Below are 19,169 nucleotides of genomic sequence, written 5' to 3'. Positions count from 1 at the left end.
CAGATAAATATCGATTTTTGGTTTTGCCTTTGGTTGGTATGACAAAAGGTGATGCTGGGACCTAGTTTTGCTCACTAAAATGAACCCCGCTCACAACTTCTCGAGTCAGAACAGTTCAGATGTGGTACAAATAGATTTTCGCGTCGGATATAGATTTTTGTAAAAAATGACCTGGCAACTCTGCTACACACACATCACTCTGGCGTGTAATTCCTTTCACCGGGTGGTTGACGATTCACAATCCACATTGACAGTTGTACGATTGTGGTTTCAGGTGATGTAACAAATGGCCGCTTCAATTGGCATATTTAATTAATTCGCGTTCGAAACAAATTACCCAACCAGACATGCCAATGCACATGATTGTCACAAGCATCGTATCGGACATCGCTTGGACATCGGTATTCCTGCAATCAGCATCAGTAATCACAGGGTTTGTTTGCTTTGGTGATCAATTTTGAACAAATTATGGAAACGGCATTTCTACTGAATGAACAATTCAAACATCGTTCGGCTGCAGTATTTGAATAATCGAACGTTCAGTTTTATCAGTATTCTGCTGATTGCTAAGATCGACAGTCGCTAATTGAACTCCAGAATGGGATCAGGTAATCGCAGGATTAAAGTTTTTTTTACATGTTTCAGTTGGTATAATCGTTTCCGGTAGCTTAAACCGAACTGTGCCATTTATTGCAGTTACACTATTCTATTTCATATTATTTTTCCTTACTTAACAGAAATAACGGCTAAAAACTGACACATTCCCCACACGCTATCGCTATCCGTTGGCGGTACCGCGGCACGAAGTTTACATTTTCTTGTTTACAACTGTCACTTGTAAATAGAGAACAGGTTTTATTTTGTGTAGGGAGAGAAAGAAAACGCGTGGACTGTTTGCTTTTCATTCTTTGCCACGTTCGCAGTTGTTTTCCAGGAAAATCTTTTGTTCCAGCACATTGTGCTCAGTCGTTGAAGCAAACAATTTCCGACCGAGCTTTTCATTTTCGGTCCTATTCACGGCGGTTACGTGACCATGAAATAAACGTTGCAATGAAGCGGGCATGTGGCGCGAAGTTACTATAGCAACAACTAATAATCACCTTGGAACGCGCGGTTCACAGCCAGGGTTGCCACATTTGAATCTGTATTTTTCAGTAGAAAAATCTGTAAAATCTGTTTCGGGGGATCAAAAATCTGTGTATGAAAATTATGAAAAATTGTAGCACAACGTAATGAAATAGTCTTAGAACCCAAATTTAAAGACACCAAAACATTTCTTCATCCAAATTTTTTGATGGTGTAGATTAAAAAAAAACATTGGAAGTGATCTTTGCGTTTGAGCGTCCCGAACTAATGATTTGATGAAAAACAGTTTAAATCCCATCTAAAAATGAAAACTTATTCTGTCTAATTTCACTTTCGTTAATTGGATATAATGTTAACAATCTTTCTTTTTTACCACCTTACATTATGACCGAGGCCATCATCTTTCTATCTAATCAGAAGAAAATTTTGGTGGTTTTACTTCGAGAAGAAATAGTACCCTGCCTAATTCAATTTTTAATTCACGCTATCGAACATCAGTAAAACCTGAAAATCTGTATTCTGCATATACAGAATCTTGGTCAAAAGCTTGTCTGAAAATTATTTAAAATATAGATTCATCTGTATATGTGGCAACCCTGTTCACAGTCGTTTCGATATCACGGTTGCCAACCGAGAAGACAATTGGAATTGTTGAGATTTGATTTTGACGTGAAAACGTCTCACTTTACTATGGGGCGCCTTCTCAAAATTCACCTTGTGAAATAATGAGTAGAACTCAATCGTTAATAAAGACTGTCCCAGAAAGTATGGACGCAACCAAAACCGCTACCATTTCGCAATGGTTCAGAATCTGTCAATTTTGGTTAGGTCCTGCGAACCCTCAGTTGGATAAACGTATACTGAAGGCGTTCGAACAAAAGAAGAAGGTTTGGCCAAAAAAGTGGACACTTCGAAGTCAAATGTTGGAAATTTGAACTGCATAATCATGGACGACGAAACCTACGTGAAACTCGATTACAAATCCTTGCCGGGACCACAATGTTATACGGTGCGAGAAGGGCAAGTGTTGAATCAGTCCGAGGCATCGATTGAAGTCGAAAAATTTGGAAAGAAAGCTATGGTCTGGCAAGCAATTTGTAGCTGCGGTAAAATTTCGAAACCCTTCATCACCACTGCTTCAATGAACAGCGAAATATACATCAAGGAATGTTTACAAAAACGACTTCTTCCCATGATTCGAAGCCACAAGGATCCTGTTGTTTTCTGGCGAGATCTTGCTTCTTGCTATTACTCGAAATCAACGATAGAATACTACCAAAAATGTCACTTTCGTCCCAAAATACATGAATCCACAAAATTGTCCACAACTTCGACCAAATAACTCACAAGTGTTGGGCATTAACGAAGGCACATCTTAGGAAACATGTCTCGGCAGCCGAAACCATTCAACAGTTTGAAAAAGATTGGAAAAAGTGTCAAAACTTGTCGCCAAGAAGTCTGTACGGAATTTAATGAGGAACGTTCGCAGGAAGGTGCGCCAGCTAGTCTACAATGGCTAAGTAGCAAATGTTGAGAATAATATTCTGTTGTTGTAGTCTAATATTATCAGTATATCGAATAAAATTTGAATATTTAACACTTGTGAATTATTTACAGCGAAATCAAAGTGCGTCCATACTTTCTGGGACAGTCTTTATGTCGAGTTGTGCTTAACGCAATAACATAATTCTTTCTTTATTCCTTCAGAAATATGATCAGTAATTGATGATTAAGTTTTCAATATTGTGAGATAACCACAAATATCTCAAAAATTTAGTATTCTCTAATTTTTGGATACAATGAGGAAAACTCATCAAGTTTGCTTGCCTTTTTCGCACTTAGACGACTGCTTTAAAGATAGTCTCAGTTCCATTGTTCAACGGGACGAGTATAACTGATTAATTATGATCGAAAATCGATTATTTCTTTTTGTGCGTTAGACGGGACTGGAAATCGCGGTGAGAACCAGCACCCAAAACAGACTTTCTGCGAAATGTAAAGCCTCATTTAGATTGGATTCTGGAACTGAATTCGAAACCTGAGTTCTGGTCTACATGCATTTAACATGAACTGCCTCCTTATTCTAGATTCTGGAACTAGATTTTTGGAACTTTTGAAACTGAATTTAGTGCCTTAAGGGCTGAGGCCAGTATTCGTGTATAAGTTTTGAATCGACAATCGATTTTGTTTCTCTCCATGCTCTCTTGCATATGTGCAAAATGACTCTCGATGGGCCAGGTGGCCAAAAAAGTTTAGATATTTTCGGTTACAAGTTTGACTACATCAATCGGTCGAATGGGATTGACATATATAAGCATAATATGTGTCTCCATCCCAATTGTCAGTTGTCGTATGTTCGAGCCCCGACCTGGAAGGATTCTTAGTGTCAGTAGAATCCATAGTACTAGCCATGCAATGATTCTGTACACTAAGAATCGGTTGCGAAGTCTGTTGAAACAGAAAGGCCATATTCTACAAAAGGAATGTAATGCCAAGACTTTGATGTGTCTCCATCCAATAAAGCTACCGCTTGTTTGGCAGCCTTGCTGAGCCGATTTTCTTTCTCTCTCGTATTTCGTTACGTTACCAGGAAACTGGAGCAGAAACAATGACGCGTGCATAGAAATCGATTTGCCGTCACAAAAACAACATTCACTTCATTTTTATCGCGACAACTCTTATGTTTTTATGCATTAATCGCATCTAAATTAAATTATCTAGACATCGTCATTGATGCATACCTTTGAAGGTGAGATATTAAATGAACAAGTTGAAAGTTGCCGTTTTCAACTATGCAATTCTTTCTTCAGAAAAAAGACTTTCCCGCCCACTAAACTCAATGAATCATTCTGAAATTTTCACAGAATAATTTAAACTAATTTTCTAAAAGATTATCAGTTGGGTTTTTTGATATTCGTCACCGTTTCTGAGAAAATCAGATTTGAAGCGTAAAAAATAGCCCTCTAAAACACCCTAAAACACACTGGCCTCTGACCTAAAATTCAGAATTGATATTCAGAATTCAGATGCAGAAATTCAACTTCAGAATTCTGTGACAAAATTCAAGATATGAATTCTTGATTCTGGATCTGAACTCCGAACCAGAATTTCGTAACTGACTTCTAACCCATAATTTAATTTCTGAATTGAGTTTCATAACATAATTCCTGAATTCAGTTTAATAATTTAATTCCCCAATTCAGTTTCAGAATTCATTTCCAGAAATCAGGTTCAGAATTCGGAGCCTGTATGCTGGAATTAAACTCGAAGCTTGAATTCTGAAATAAGATTTTGGAACTGAATTCTATTTCCGAGTTCAGTTTTAACATTAAATTCGGAAGCTGAATTCTAAGAAATGAGTTCAGTTCCAGAATTTTAGAACTAAATTCATGAATTTAATTGTTGAGAACTGGATTCCGAACCTGAATTTGGCAACTGATTCGGGCCAGTCCCAGGCTCCGAGTTTAGTACTTTGATCCAGTTCCAGATCCTGAATGCCCAGAATTCAGTTTTTTGTGTAGGTAAATACATGCTCGCAAATAGTGTTCAACAGTCAACAGTTGCAAACATCGGATAAATTTCACAAATCGATTCTTTTTAAAATCTTCGAACTTTTCCTCCACTGAGTATTTAATGGTGTTTTTCATTGAAAAACACTGGTGGCGTGGATTGCTCTGGTTTTGCAATTTCGAACAGATGGCAAATAAAACACCGTCAGAATGTTGCATTTCTACTCGAAAGTGCAAAACCAGAGCAATCCACGCGATCAGTGTTTTTCAATGAAAAACAGCATAAATCTACAAATAAACAACTACTATTGAGGGCAAAAACTAGTAAGACTTTTGAATTATATTTCGAGCGGAAACCTTATTCGTCAAAATTATCGAAATAACCCTATGAATGTATCCGTAGATCTACGATTTTCTGCCTTTTCTACGGATCTACTGATGAGCCTCTTGAATTTTCTACGGATTTTGCATAATTTCTCCAGATATCGGTGGGAAATAATTAAATCTGGTTTTTTCCCCGAAAACGGCCAATGATCCATCTGTCAAAATTCACTTTAAAGAAAAATTCCGGATGACAATAGGTGTTTTAAGTGTTTTTTTATTGGCGCTCACTGGAAGTCCGTTGAAACAGTAATCGAAAACGAAATGTTTTATCTTTCGTCTGGTTGAATTCAATACTTCAGAAATAACTCTTCAAAGTAGGTTTCCACAAAAGACTTACTGACCATTATTCGGACAAACACTAAAAAATATTGTTACTTCATCTTCAGAATTATTGTTAAACTGTCAAGTTATATAAGTAATCTTACATATATTCGCCACCGATCACTCATTTTAGGAAGCCTGTTTTTATGGCTCAGAGCCCCATATTGCGTACGGGGTTAATTAAACGACGTAATAATAACTTTATGCAAATATATGACTATGAGTACACTTAAAACCAAATCTACGGATTTCACCTCAGGGAAAAGTGGCATCACTGGTGCCAAGTGTAACGTCATGCATTAGTGTTCAGTATACGTCTGTCTTTCTGAAGTATTAAAAGTGCAATCGGTGATTTTTACAATGAGTGAAATTATTCAACAAAGAAGTTCCATTAAATTTTGTGTACGGAATCAAATTTCTGGTGCAGAAACGTTCAGAATGTTACCAAAGGCCTTCGGTGATAATTGTATGTCACGAGTAAGTGTTTTTCATTGGTACAAGTTGTTAAAAGAGGGCCGAGAACGCGTTGACGTCGAACCACGTCCAGTTTTGACAGTTATCTTTGATTATTGAGTTGTGGTCAGAGCTTAAAATTGTCACGCATTCTCAATGAAAGAAACCATTCCAGCAGTCTCATTTTCAATGTTTTACTGTCTCATTCGTAAATGACCGACACCAGAACAAACGAAAAGAGACGAAGCATTTTCGTTTCTAATCGAAAAAATGAGAGAGCATAATTGCAAACGTCACTCTTTCCTCTGTGACAAGACGAAACCAAACTAACGTCTTCAGGTAGTAACAGCAGAATTTCAATTTTCATTCTTTCATCGATGTATTGAAAATCTGTGACGCTTGGCTATAAAAAGTGACTAAAATATGGCAAATCGAAGTAATTACATCCCAGAACTTCTTTGGAAACCAAAACTACTACACATTCGAGCACCAACAGTTAAAACTTATTGTGAAACCTTTTTCTGTCGTTTTCAATTCTCACAGCTTTCGTTGATTATCGACACTGCATACTATGGGATTTCCACTGAAAACTGCAAATGACTGAAAGGACAAATGAAAGAAAAAACACAATTTTGAAACTACTGTCCCGCTTATGTCATTGACTGGACATGGATTTCGTTCTCATAGTTTGTAAGCGAAGCTGAGAGTGACAGTAATTTCTTGTCATTTTCGTCTATTTTTCAGTCAATGAAAATGACTTATTAGCTCTGGTTGTGGTGCACTCCGAATTCCTTCCGACCGGCCAAACTGTCAACAAGGAATACTACTTGAGTGTTATGCGTCATTTGCGTGAAGCTTGTTGTGAAAAGAGGTCCGACAACTCTTGGTTTTTGCACCAAAACTCTTGTATTTCGTGATTTTTTCGTCAAAAATTCAACCAGTAACGTTTCGCAAACACCGTATTCGCCTGATTCAGCTCCGTGTGGCTTCTGGCTATTCAACAAACTCAAAATATCGCTCCGTTTTGAGTTATTTGAAGACATCAAACGAAAGCTATTCCGGAAATTGACTTTAACAACTGTTTCGAGGATTGAAACAAGAAACTTTTACACAAGTGTATTGGGGTCGGGAGGAGGGGGGTCTTTTCGAGGAAGACGAAATAGATTTGGAAGAATAAGGGAGATTATTGATATATGAAAGTGTGAAAGAAACATGTCAGTTTTATTCGTACTTAAGTCCTTCAGTTATGTCTCTGACATTACCCACCCACATTTTTTGTATGGAATGCAGCTTTTAAGATATACATTGAAAAGTCCAGAAAAATTATTTTAAGAAGAGTCAGTTCAATTATAAGAAATTGTATTTGTCATATATCAAGGATCCGGAAATTTCAAATTAAAAAAAAAATTTAAAGTACATCATTTCACTTATTACCGGTTTGCATTAATCGTATAGAAAGGTTATGAAATCACTTCCAAATCTATTAAGTAAAAGTTGTGTCATATACCATTCGTCGACTGTGTATACTTTCATACAATGTCACTCATTTTTCTCAGCGATGGCAGAACCGATTTTCACAAACTGATGATAATTGATTATGCTGATGAGGATTCAATTGGTTCATGTAGAAACGGGGCTCTCCGTTTGTGATCATCGGAACGATCTGAAAGGTTTACACAAAGGAACACAATCGTCCTGTACTTTTCTGGTAGGATTTAGTCTCGTGCCATAACTCCAACAATGTTTTGAAGTGGTACAAGGTCAATGAGGTCAACTTCGTGCCAAACAAAACAGAATGGCTGCAAAAAACTTTTTTAGTCGTCTTTTGTTCAGTACAATAAAAAACTATTTTATTTGCCAGATTCATGCCACTATTTTGAGAAGTAACGCCTTCTAAAAGCAATTCACTTTAGTTACCGAACATAGCGAAAACCGGAAGTTGTTCGGAACTACGCCACTGTGCAGCCAATTTGTAAAATAATGACGGTCCTGTAAGACAGAGCGAAGTGCTCACCCGCTGACTGAAAAGTTAACTAACAAAAAAAATACGGAAGACTTAATTGAGGACTCGTATTCGCCTCGCAATGTCTCGAAAAACACGACCGAAATGTCATTTCTTCGACAAAAGTAATTATCATCAGCTGAAAGTGTGCACAAAACCAGCATAGCTGGCACATTCAGTAATGAACCCACTCCACCGGGTTTCGCAGATTCAATGGTTCAACTCGTTTCAATTATCTTCCACTCATTCGGTACTACACACATACATGACCAAACACACATACAAACATACTTTTCAGCTAACCAGTTGAGCGAGGAAACATTCACTAGCGGAAAAATAAATACTCACTGCTTTTCGTCGTCGGATCGTTGCCATCCAGTATCGTCTTGATGCGCTTGAAGAACTTTCGGTAGACGGATTTTCCTTCGTCTTTATCATCCCGCCGGCTGGATCTACTGCCAGTGCCGCCGGGGCCGCGCCTATCGCCACCGACGGATGTCTTCTTCCGGCTGATCAAGTTTGCACGGGTTGATTCCCGCAGCACAATATCAACGCTCGGCGTCGGCGTCAGGGACGGAGGCGGCTGCTGACACTGGGCGAGCAGGGCATGGGCCTGCAATTCCTGATGGTGAATTTGTAGCTGCTGAGGCGCCGGCATCGGTTCGGAAGAAATCTCGATTGCGATTTGCTGGCTTTGGACCACCTGTTGCGAGTGGGTTGCCGTCGACGGTTGCACCAGGCTTGCCATCGTCGTATCTACTCTCGACTCCAGGAGATTTTCAACCCCTTCTTTTTTATTTTCTCACAGACAGCTCCAGGTGGATGACGAGCGTTTCCACGAAACGAGCAGTGATTGCTGCTATTAAAAATTTATTCCACCGGGGCGATAACGACGATGAATATGCATGCAATTCCTCAGGTTCCTACCAGCAGCCAGACGACGGACAAGACGGGCAGAAGGGTTGTTATATCCGGGACGGTAACGCTCGAATCAACCCGGGCAGATGGTCTGGAAGAAGAAAGAAAAACCGGAAAAGAACACACTTCATTAAACATTGAATGGATTTTGCCTGTCAATGGTGCGGCCTAGAACCGCAGCGATATCACGGCATCTTGCCAAGTTTTACTTCAAATTCTTGGTTTTGTTTACTCAAAGAATAAAAGGAATCCAATCTATCGTTTGCTGGCATTCAATTGAAATAAATTCAACATTAGTACCGTAAGACAAAAAAGTGTATTCCATCAACAAACTGAAACTTTTCAACTATGATTGTCTATGTGGAGAGAGTCCTCATGATGATCTTTCAGTATGCGCTGCATTTTAGTTCCGTAAGGACAAAATGAAGCTTAGAAGCACGGTCTAAGTGCACATATGCAGAAATGCTCAATCATTCATGTCCCACCTTTGGAATCCGAAAACGGTTTTTCAAATTTTGCGGAACCAGCGGAATCGGACTCTGACGGAAATAGTGACGATACCTCGTTTGTCCCCCCTCAAGGGTCTGTTAAGAGGAGATTAACAAACCACAAAATACCAAAAAAGACACCTAAAATTACACGTTCAAAATAAAGATCCCCGTGTTAAATCTGAAAAGCCAAATTTGAAACCAAAAATTGTGCCTCCTGGTTTGTCAAATTCACAAACCAATTCGGGAACTAGCACAAGAAAAGACAATAATCCAGTGGGCTCCGTTTCACAGACACCATCAGGATTACTGTAGATTTCGGAAATTGTAGAATGGATTTTCGCAGCATTCAATATTTCTGAACCTCTAAAGACCATCATAACGGCATTCCATCCAATAGCTAGAACTTTTTTGAAACAGTTATCAGCTCAATGGCCAGTTCTCGCAGGGTTTGTATCATTTGATGAATAATTTATCATCCGCCGCAAATGATTCAATCACTGTCCTGCAATGGAATTGTCGAAGCATCATGCCAAAACTTGATTCATTTAAAGTTTTGTTGCATAGTCAAAAATGTGATGTATTTGCTTTGTGCGAAACATGGCTTACATCAAACATAGCCTTAAATTTTAATGACTAACATTATACGTCTCGATAGAGACTCTCCGTATGGTGGAGTGCTTTTGGGAATTAAGAAATGCTATTCCTTTTATAGATTAAACATTTCTTCGACTTCTAGTATAGAAGTTGTTGCTTGTCAAGTAAACATTAAAGGAAAGGACATTTGCATTGCTTCGGTATATATTCCTCCAAGAGCTCAAGTTGGACAACGACAGCTTAATGAAACTGTCGAAGCCCTCCCTGCTCCACGATTTATTCTGGGAGATTTCAATTCGCACGGAATGATGTGGGGTTCCGTTTACAATGATAGCAGATCATCTCTAATATATAATATTTGCGACAATTTTAGCATGACGGTACTAAATATGGGTAGCATGACACGGATCCCAAGACCCCCTGCACATCCAAGTGCATTAGATTTATCTCTTTGCTCGACTTCAATTCGACTAGATTGCACCTGGAAAGTATTGCCTGATTTACACGGTAGCGATCATTTACCAATTCGAAAGTAATATTTCAAGTGTCTTAACTTCAATGGAAGAGCTGGGGGTCCACTTGAAGAATATGACTTCCTCGTTTGTTCGATTCTGGAGGCCGCTGAACAAGCACAAACCAAACGATTTCTTGGTACATCGTCTAACAAAAGGCCTCCAAACCCTTGGTGAGACAAAGAGTGCTCAGATGCTAAACACACGAAACAAAATGCTTTCAAGACGTTTCTAAAACGCGAGAATTTTGAAAATTCTTGACTTTAGAAACCAAGTATAAGAGCATACTTCGGGCCAAGAAATGTAGCTATTGGAGACATTTTGTCGAAGATTTGTCAAGAGAAACCTCAATGAGTACTCTTTGGAATACGGCCAGACGAATGAGGAATCGTAACGTGGGCAATGAGAGTGAAGAACAATAACGCTCCTGGGTTGGACAGAATTAAATTCAACTTGGTGAAGAATCTTCCCGACCTCGCAAAAAGACGTTTGTTGGAATTGTTCAACAAGTTTTTTGAGCAAAATATTGTCCCAACTGACTGGAGGCAAGTGAAAGTTATCGCTATTCAAAAACCGGGGAAACCAGCTTCCAATCACAACTCATATAGACCCATTGCGATGTTGCCCTGCATCAGAAAATTGTTCGAAAAAATTATTCTTCGATGTCTCTAATGGCCTCTGTATTTTTAGACATTACAGGAGCATTTGATTCAGTTTCCATTGATGTGCTTTCAGAAAAGCTCCACCAACATGGACTTCCATCGGTTATAAATAATTATTTGCACAACCTTTTGTCAGAGAAGTGCATGTATTTTTCACATGGCGATTTGGCAACAATCAGAATTAGCTACATGGGTCTCCGGCAAGGCTCATGCTTCAGTCCGCTTCTGTATAATTTCTATGAAAACGACATTGACAGCTGTCTCGTAACCCCATGTACACTAAGACAATTGGCAGATGATGGCGTAGTTTCAGTTACTGGACCCAAAGCTATTGATCTGCAAAATCCATTGCAAGATACCTTAGGTAACTTGTCCGTTTGGGCTGTTCATCTGGGTATCGAATTCTCTGTGGAGAAAACAGAGTTAGTCGTCTTTTCAAGAAAGCATGATCCCGCGCAACTTCAGCTTCATATGATGAAAGAATGATCCAACAGGTTTTGACTTTCAAATATCTCGGGTGTGGTTTGATTCCAAATGCACGTGGGGAGGACACATTAGGTATCTGATAACAAAATACCAACAAAGAGTAAATTTTTTTCGAACAATAACAGGATCTTGGTGGGGTGCTCATCCGGAAGATCTAATTAAATTGTATCAGACAACGATACTTTCAGTGATGGAATATGGATGCGTTTGCTTTCGTTCCGCTGCAAACTCTCATATTATCAAACTGGAGCGAATTCAGTATCGTTGTTTGTGAATTGCTTTAGGCTGCATGCACTCGACACATACAATGAGTCTTGAAGTTCTGGCGGGAGTTCTTCCATTGAAGGATCGTTTTTGGGAGCTTTCGTCGCGACTGCTTATAAGATGCGAGGTACTGAATCCCCTAGTTATTAATAACTTCGAAAGGCTAGTTGAGCTTCAATCTCAAACAAGATTCATGACTGTATATTTTAACCATATGTCACAGGAAATCAACCCTTCAAGATATATTCCTATCCGTGTCAGCCTCCTAAATGTCCCTGACTCAACTTTATTTTTCGACACATCCATGCAGCGCGAAGTGCGTGGAATCCCGGAACACCTACGCTCGTTGGAAATGAAACGATCTGGGACGGTGGATGCACTCTATTATTCCTAAAATATCGACAAAGACATAATTCAAGGGACTTTATGTGAGTAGGGATTTCATTCGTGTGATGTCTAGACTCATGTCCAATCACTACACGTTAGATGCACATCTCCTTCGAATTGGACTAACCGATGATTGTGCTTGTGGCGAAGGTTATCGCGATATTGATCATGTCGTTTGAACATGCGTGGAGTATCGTGATGTCAGATCTCAACTAATAAATTCCTTGCGTACCCAAGGTAGACTATCCAATGTCCCAGTTCGCGACATTCTTGCTTGTTGTGACCTTTATTACATGAAACTTCTTTATCATTTCATAAAGACAATTGAAGTTTCAATTTAATAATTGACTCTTTTGAGGGTTAGTTCTGACTCCTACTGCGTCCATTAGTTCATCCAAAAGCAAAATTTTAATAAAAATGATGTGCTGATAAAAACAAACTCAAAATAGGTTACGAAATTAACATCAAAATGTATAAAAATTTCAGCTTATTTTATAATATATAGCAGTTTATCGTTTGGTGCAAATAATGTTCTTAAGTAGATTTAATAAAAAAAATTTCATTTTTAAACCAACCTTGTTCCCGAGCACACACGTTTTTATCTAAAGGTTATGGGCCCAGTTTCGTTTGGCCACTGAAGTCAAACCTGATGTTCGTTGTGGTGAAAGAAATAGAGCAACTCCATACGATATCGAAGGTCGAGTTTTTCTTGTATTTCTTTATTTGGCTCAAATTTTCCATATGCATTCTTTATGATCAAAAGAGATAATTTGCATCAGAAGTTTGTCATTTTTACTGTAGCCTTACTTCTGAGAAGGGATTAAGCAAAAATCCCTTGAAAATTTTCAATAATATAAGTTTCAGAAACGGTGGGTCCGATCGATTTAGTGTCTTCTGCAATGTTTTTGGTAATTATAAGGACTATGCAAAAAAATTTTTGTTTGATTTTCATTTTAAAAAGAACACTCAAAAGTTCAAATATCAAATATTATATTCAAATTTCTATTGTACTTTTGATCTTTTTAATTTTTTATATGTTTTAGCTGAAGTCCAAAGTAAAATATTGTCAAATTGCTAGAATGGAGAAATAATATTTGAAAAAGTTAAATATTTTCAAAATAATTTAAATTTTTCAAAATCATGACAAACATTTGGTTTTATATTGTTCAAGCAGCGAAGAGTGTCATTTGAAACTTCTATCGTACTTTCACGTTTCCGTGAAACGTGTTCTGTATTGTCAAGTTACCAAAAATGTCACGAAGAGCTTCAGGTTGCTCTGTACCTTCAAGTTTTTAGTGTCTCCTGGAACGTGTAGCTTCTAAAATGTTCATAATCGAACTTGTTCTGTTCTTTCACTTTACTAAAAATACCAGGTGAAACATTTGCTCTTCTTCCAAATTGCTGGTGTGCTTCAGAAAACTTAAAGTTACTAAAAGTTGCTTGTGAGAATTGTGTTTCACTTGGAATATCTACTGCACTTTCAGATTGATAGTAGTTGGAATGTTCACATGGAACTAATACTGAATTTGATATGAGTTTGTATGGGATTTTTTCATATACTTTTTTGAACTCCTGCATATTCCCAACTGCCTTACCAGTTCTCCCTCTTCACGATTGCCCAGTAACGTTCGATGGGTCGAAGCTGAGGGCAATTTGGTAGTTTGATATTTTTCTCAAGGAAATTTATACCCTTTTCCGCAAGCCAATTGAGAGTGGTTTTGGCATAAATAGCCGACGCTAAATCCGGCCAAAACAGTGCTTCTTATATGAAGGCAACAATCTCTTCTGGAAACACTCAGATCGATAGATTTCTGCATTTATAGTTCCGGTAGTGTAAAAAATGGTCGACTTCAAACCACAGGAACATATTGCTTGCCATACCAGTACCATTTTGACCAAATTTCTCCACTTGAACCGACCTGTCCGCATCGCTCACATCCTCCCCAACGACGACAGTAACGTATTGTGGACCTGGAAGGGTTTTTGAGTCCTCCTTTACATAAGTCTCATCGTCCATCAAAACGCATGCATCCGGACTTTGCAAAAGACGCGAGTACAATTTCCGGGCCCTTGTTGCTGCTCACTTTTTCTGTTCTACACTTTGTTTCGAAATTTTCTGCTTCTTGTAGGTCTGCAGGTGATTTCGCCTCTTGATACGCTGGATCATTCCGACACTCGTTACTGCTTTTGTGGTCAAATCACGTATTAACATTGATTTGTTCTTCATGATTAGAGATACCACTTTCTGGTCCAGTTTCGGGTTGGAAGAACCGGGTTTTCTGCCTCTTCCTGGTAGCTCATCCAAAGAATAGTGTTTCTAAAACTGATTAATGATTGTTTTAACACTCTTCGTCAATTTTCGCATAGTAATACCCTTTTCACTTAGCCATGTGTGCAGAACCTTAATTTTCACTTCCTTTTCAATACGCGATATTTTGAAAACGCAGAATTTCAACCGCACAAACAAGTAAACAAACGAAAGCTCACACACAGCATGCTGTGATCTGAGCATAAAAAACCATCACAAATACATGCGTACAACACAAATGTATGTGGATAGCTTATTTTCGATACATTCCTTACGACGGAGTGAATACTATTCCCAAGTAACGATTTGAGACCACTAGCGAGTGTGGCTAGTTCAGTATTCTTCTGTAATGAAATGTCTCTTGTTTTAGGAACACATGTAGTGATTTAATGCACGATAGCGCCTCTAGTGCAGCAGTAGGAGTTGTTGTGAATACTCCTGTCATCGTTTGTTAGGACCATTCTTTGGAGAAGATTGAGTTTTGGCTGAACTGTCGCAACTTCTCCCTCCTATCACCGTATATATGCTAAATTTGGTCTAACAATACATGTATATGGTTTTCCTTTCACTTGTCTGCACAAAGCCATGCAAGCTCTCTTAATCCTCAAGTCAATGTCAGCAGACCAATTCAGTTATGAATCGAGAACAAGCCAGACGTATTGAACTTAATCAACTACAGCAACCTCGGAACCAAAGAACTGTAATGGACGAGCTCCTGTTCGCTGTTACCTCCGAGGTTCCTCGAGAAAGTCACCTTGAACCGTTTGTATTTTGACGCCATTTCAATGATAGAAATTTTTCGATTACCTTTATGAAACTATTTTTCGCTGATGACTTCAAACTATTTTAGGTCATTAAATCCGCAACTGATACAGAGTACTTACAGGAACAATTGGATAGTGCAACAAATAAATTGATGTGATATCAATTGAAAGGTTTTTAATGCCTCCAGAGGTGCCGTCATCTATTTAGTAGCAAGCAGTCTATAATCAAGTTCGACTGTATTATCTCACAAAATATTATCGAGTGCAGATCGTCTGTGAAGTATTCGAACATTGATTCACTAGATACAAACTTTTCAAACATTACACAGTGGGGAAAAAACGATCAAAAACGCGACTTTGCTCAATAATTTTATAAAAACATAAGAGAATATTTTCAAAATTAGTATTTCTTATGCAAATTTTTCTGTAGAATCGATTTATGATAGTTACAAGATCCGCAAAATTCACTATCATGCCCGTTTTGCTCCGATTCCTCTTTCTTCTGACTTTACTTTAAAAACTAACTGTGAAACTCAGGAAAAAACTCAATTCAACCAATCGGAAGGTATTCCTGACATGCTCATAAGTTAGATAAATGGATTGTTTTTAATAAGATTAACCGCAAACAACTGTATTCTGTTTTACCCCCCAGTCATCTTCTTCCATGAATTTACAGAACAAAAAATGTTCTACTGATCGGTGTTTGGACCAATTTTGGTTAAACAAGACAGTTCTATGTTTCGCATATAACCTCAAATAATAATTTACAGATAGTGTTCATGATCGCATGCTTCGTGCTACATCGTTTTACCCCAATTTTCCCACAAATATAATTTTATGTTGAATTCAGATTTACAATCCCGAAGCAGATCCAATATGACCTACCAATATTGGTTCATATTACGTGCAAAACATCTGTGATCCAATTAAACACAATGGGAATGACAGTACTAGCCTGTTTAACCCGTTTTACCCCAATTTATATCAATAGTCGAATTTCTGGTTAAACTTTCTCTTGCATACCGAAATCAGACTTATTGCGGTTGATGAAAATCGATTGATGTTACAAAGAAAAATCTGAAAATAGGATTACGCGTTTTTGGTCAATTTTTCCTCACTGTGCATTACTTGTTCATGTGATATTCGTCAAAAGATCTCTTTGCTTTAACGCATACGACGACAAGCCTACTTGTCGAAATTCCCTTACTGTTAGAATTATTAGTCGAGAGTATCTGCGGATATCTAATCACATCCAATTTCAAAGAGTTATAATGTATAATAACTCCCTGAACAAAAATCAAAAACTGTTCAAAAAGAGTGTGATTAATTATAAACGTATTACACATTACTCATCTCACAAGAGCTTTATCAACTCTCAACGGGTACGCGATAAGTCTTTTCATTCTATCTTCTTCAATCAAGCAAGTCAAATCGCAGTACATCATTTTCTATATGTGAGCTGGAAGAGAAACACGGTCATCAGTGTTGCCATGTTTATTATAGAGTGCGGCTCCCACTTTGATATTATTTATTAGTGAATATGTGACTTTTTACGACTTCAAGCCATGATGATACATTTTTAATTGGTTAGTAAAAATCACAATCATTCGAGTCTGGAATACAGTTCTGTTGGCAACGCTATCGTTATCCTTTCACTTGTATGCACAATTCATCACTGCTAGAACACTGACGGGGTGGTAATTTCCCATCTTGTCGGCCCACCTACCCGCCTGCCTGACGGGTTCTATCCGAACCAAGTCCAACAGCTGTCGACAGAACAGTCGTAAGAAGGTTGAAGGCGACCACTAACGAGAAATTACTACAGTATCCTGCACGGATTACAGTAATTGGGGCGACGTTTCTTTTTTGATAAATTACATACGCGCGCGGCGATACGCTCATCGTCCGCATTAAGTCGCACTTGTTCTAACGAGATCGCCCTTAAGGCGCTACATTTTTGTGCATTGGTGACCCCATCCACATCCAGAAGGAAGCAATATGTTTGAGTATCCATTATCCGAGGTTACTACAACAGTTGGTGCTGATATTTGCAACGCAGTTGTGGCTGTTGCCGTTGTTCTGCAGATACGACAGTGATGAAAATGCGCGATAACGACACAAATCGGTTGTGGTGGGTCATAAAAAAATCATAATGTGTCGCCTCGTAAATATGTGTGCATATTTACTATCATTTGTAAGCAATTGCCGCTCGCCCATCTGTCCGTTATGCACCCTCACGTCACGAACCGAAGTGCACTTCTGCGGAGGGATGACCGCAAAGGATAGTGGTTGCGCTACGTGGGCGTGTGCGTGTGTGTGTGGGTAGGAAATCTAATTTATTTTCAATTTGGAATTTCCTTTTGCACCCTATCTGCGGACCAAGCGGAACCGATAGGGAATCCATGTGTGTTTTGCATAAACGATGGCAGGTTCCTCTCATGCATACGAGCTGCCGGTTTTATTGTTCCGGAAAAGTTCGCACGTTTTCCGGAAAACATTCTTCGAACGGATGCACGGATGCTACGAGCAGAGTCGGAAATGGCGTGCGATAAACAATTTTAAACTAGACTCCTTGCAGCGTCCTATCTCGATCTTTACCGGGGGAAATGGTGAAGACTCTGCGAATAATATCATACAATGAAAACTAATAAGTAGGCTTTGAGACTTAACGCCACAATTATAGACATCATCATAGTAGCCTAGAAGCACGAACGATTGTGTTGCTTCAGGAAAGTGAACAAAATTTTTTTCAGGTACTCCGTTAATCATCATTTGTTTTTGGAAGAACCGGCTTAGTTTTTATCCGGTTTTGCATTCAAAGTTTTTGTCGCAAATACGACTTGCTTCATTATGGGGCGCCTTTTCAAAATTAACCCTCTGAGAGAGTGAAAAGTATCAAAATAATTTTTGCTACATGCCATTGGAAATATGATCGTAATTTTTTGAAAAAAATTTCAGTTGTTTGACATAATCTCAAATAATTCAAAATTATTTGGTATTTTCTCGTATTTTGAAAGCTCATAGCTCTGTAGAAGGATTTACAGATTCTAACTACCAACAGATTCGAAATTTTTAAACTTGAACGTGTATTGCAACAACATTGAAGTGTTTCAATAGTACACTATTAAAAAAGTACGGGTGTGTAATGTCAGAGACATAACTGGATGTCGTGAATACGAATATGACACACTTTATTTATGCTTCCGAATTCGAATTGGTAGTTCATCGATTGTTTGAATTGTGCAACTTTCCCCTCTTTCATTACTAGAAATTTAAACGATGCGCCTAGACTAAATTACAGATTAGTTACATTAAACATTCTGAAACGCACTTAAATACTATGAAATAAGCAGTATAGTTCTTTATAATAAAAAAATGGTGACGATTTGAGTTAGTTCAGCACGCAGACTCTGAATTCTAAACCCATATTCCAGAACTAAGCTCTAAAACATGAAGACGATTTTTCGCCATGACAACCAGAATGGGTTTTATAGAGTACAGTAAAGTAAATTTCCGCATAATTCTTTAGGAGTATTATTATGGTTCTAAAAAGAACCGAATAGAAGAAGTCTGGAATAAAGAACTGGATCCTGAGTTCAAGAACTAAATTTAGAACCAATAACAGACTCAGAATCCAGTTTCAATCCTAGAATTGCAATTTCGAAACTCAAATTAGTTCCGGAATACAGTTCCAGATCCAGTTGCAGCACGCAGGCTCTGAATTCTAAACCTATATTGCGGAACTAAGATCTGAAAATTGAACTTCTTGTTACGACTACCGAAAACCAAATGATGGCAGGTGCTCTCTCCGTCGCTGCTGGTTTAACTCCCGCGATGGCAGTCTGCTTGCCTTGAAGCTCAGCAAGCGAATGAAAGCTGCTACCTGAGCGTTTGAGTTTTTAACCACGCAGAAGGCGCTCTTTCCTTCGCTGCTGGTTGATGGTTTAACTCTCGCGATGGCAGTCTGCTCGCCTTGAAGGCCAGCAAGCGAATGCAAGCTGCTACCTGAGCGTTTGAGGTTTTAACCA

General features: G+C 38.5%; 1 protein-coding gene across 6 annotated transcripts in view; it reads right to left on the bottom strand.

Annotated features, from left to right (window-relative positions):
• LOC131430449 (Kv channel-interacting protein 1-like) overlaps positions 1–19,169 on the bottom strand; it is a 251,462-nt gene that overhangs the window by 76,728 nt on the left and 155,565 nt on the right. For all 6 annotated transcript variants that reach the window (XM_058595456.1, XM_058595457.1, XM_058595458.1 and 3 more), the window contains one exon: positions 8,104–8,764. In XM_058595456.1, the coding sequence (XP_058451439.1) occupies positions 8,104–8,503 (400 nt within the window). In that variant the 5' untranslated portion in view covers positions 8,504–8,764. The remainder of the gene's footprint in view (positions 1–8,103; positions 8,765–19,169) is intronic.

This window comes from Malaya genurostris, chromosome 2 (assembly GCF_030247185.1).
Source record: "Malaya genurostris strain Urasoe2022 chromosome 2, Malgen_1.1, whole genome shotgun sequence".
Classification (NCBI taxonomy): domain Eukaryota; kingdom Metazoa; phylum Arthropoda; class Insecta; order Diptera; family Culicidae; genus Malaya; species Malaya genurostris.
Note: the sequence above shows the minus strand (reverse complement) of the source record. Positions and strands in the feature narration are given on the sequence as shown.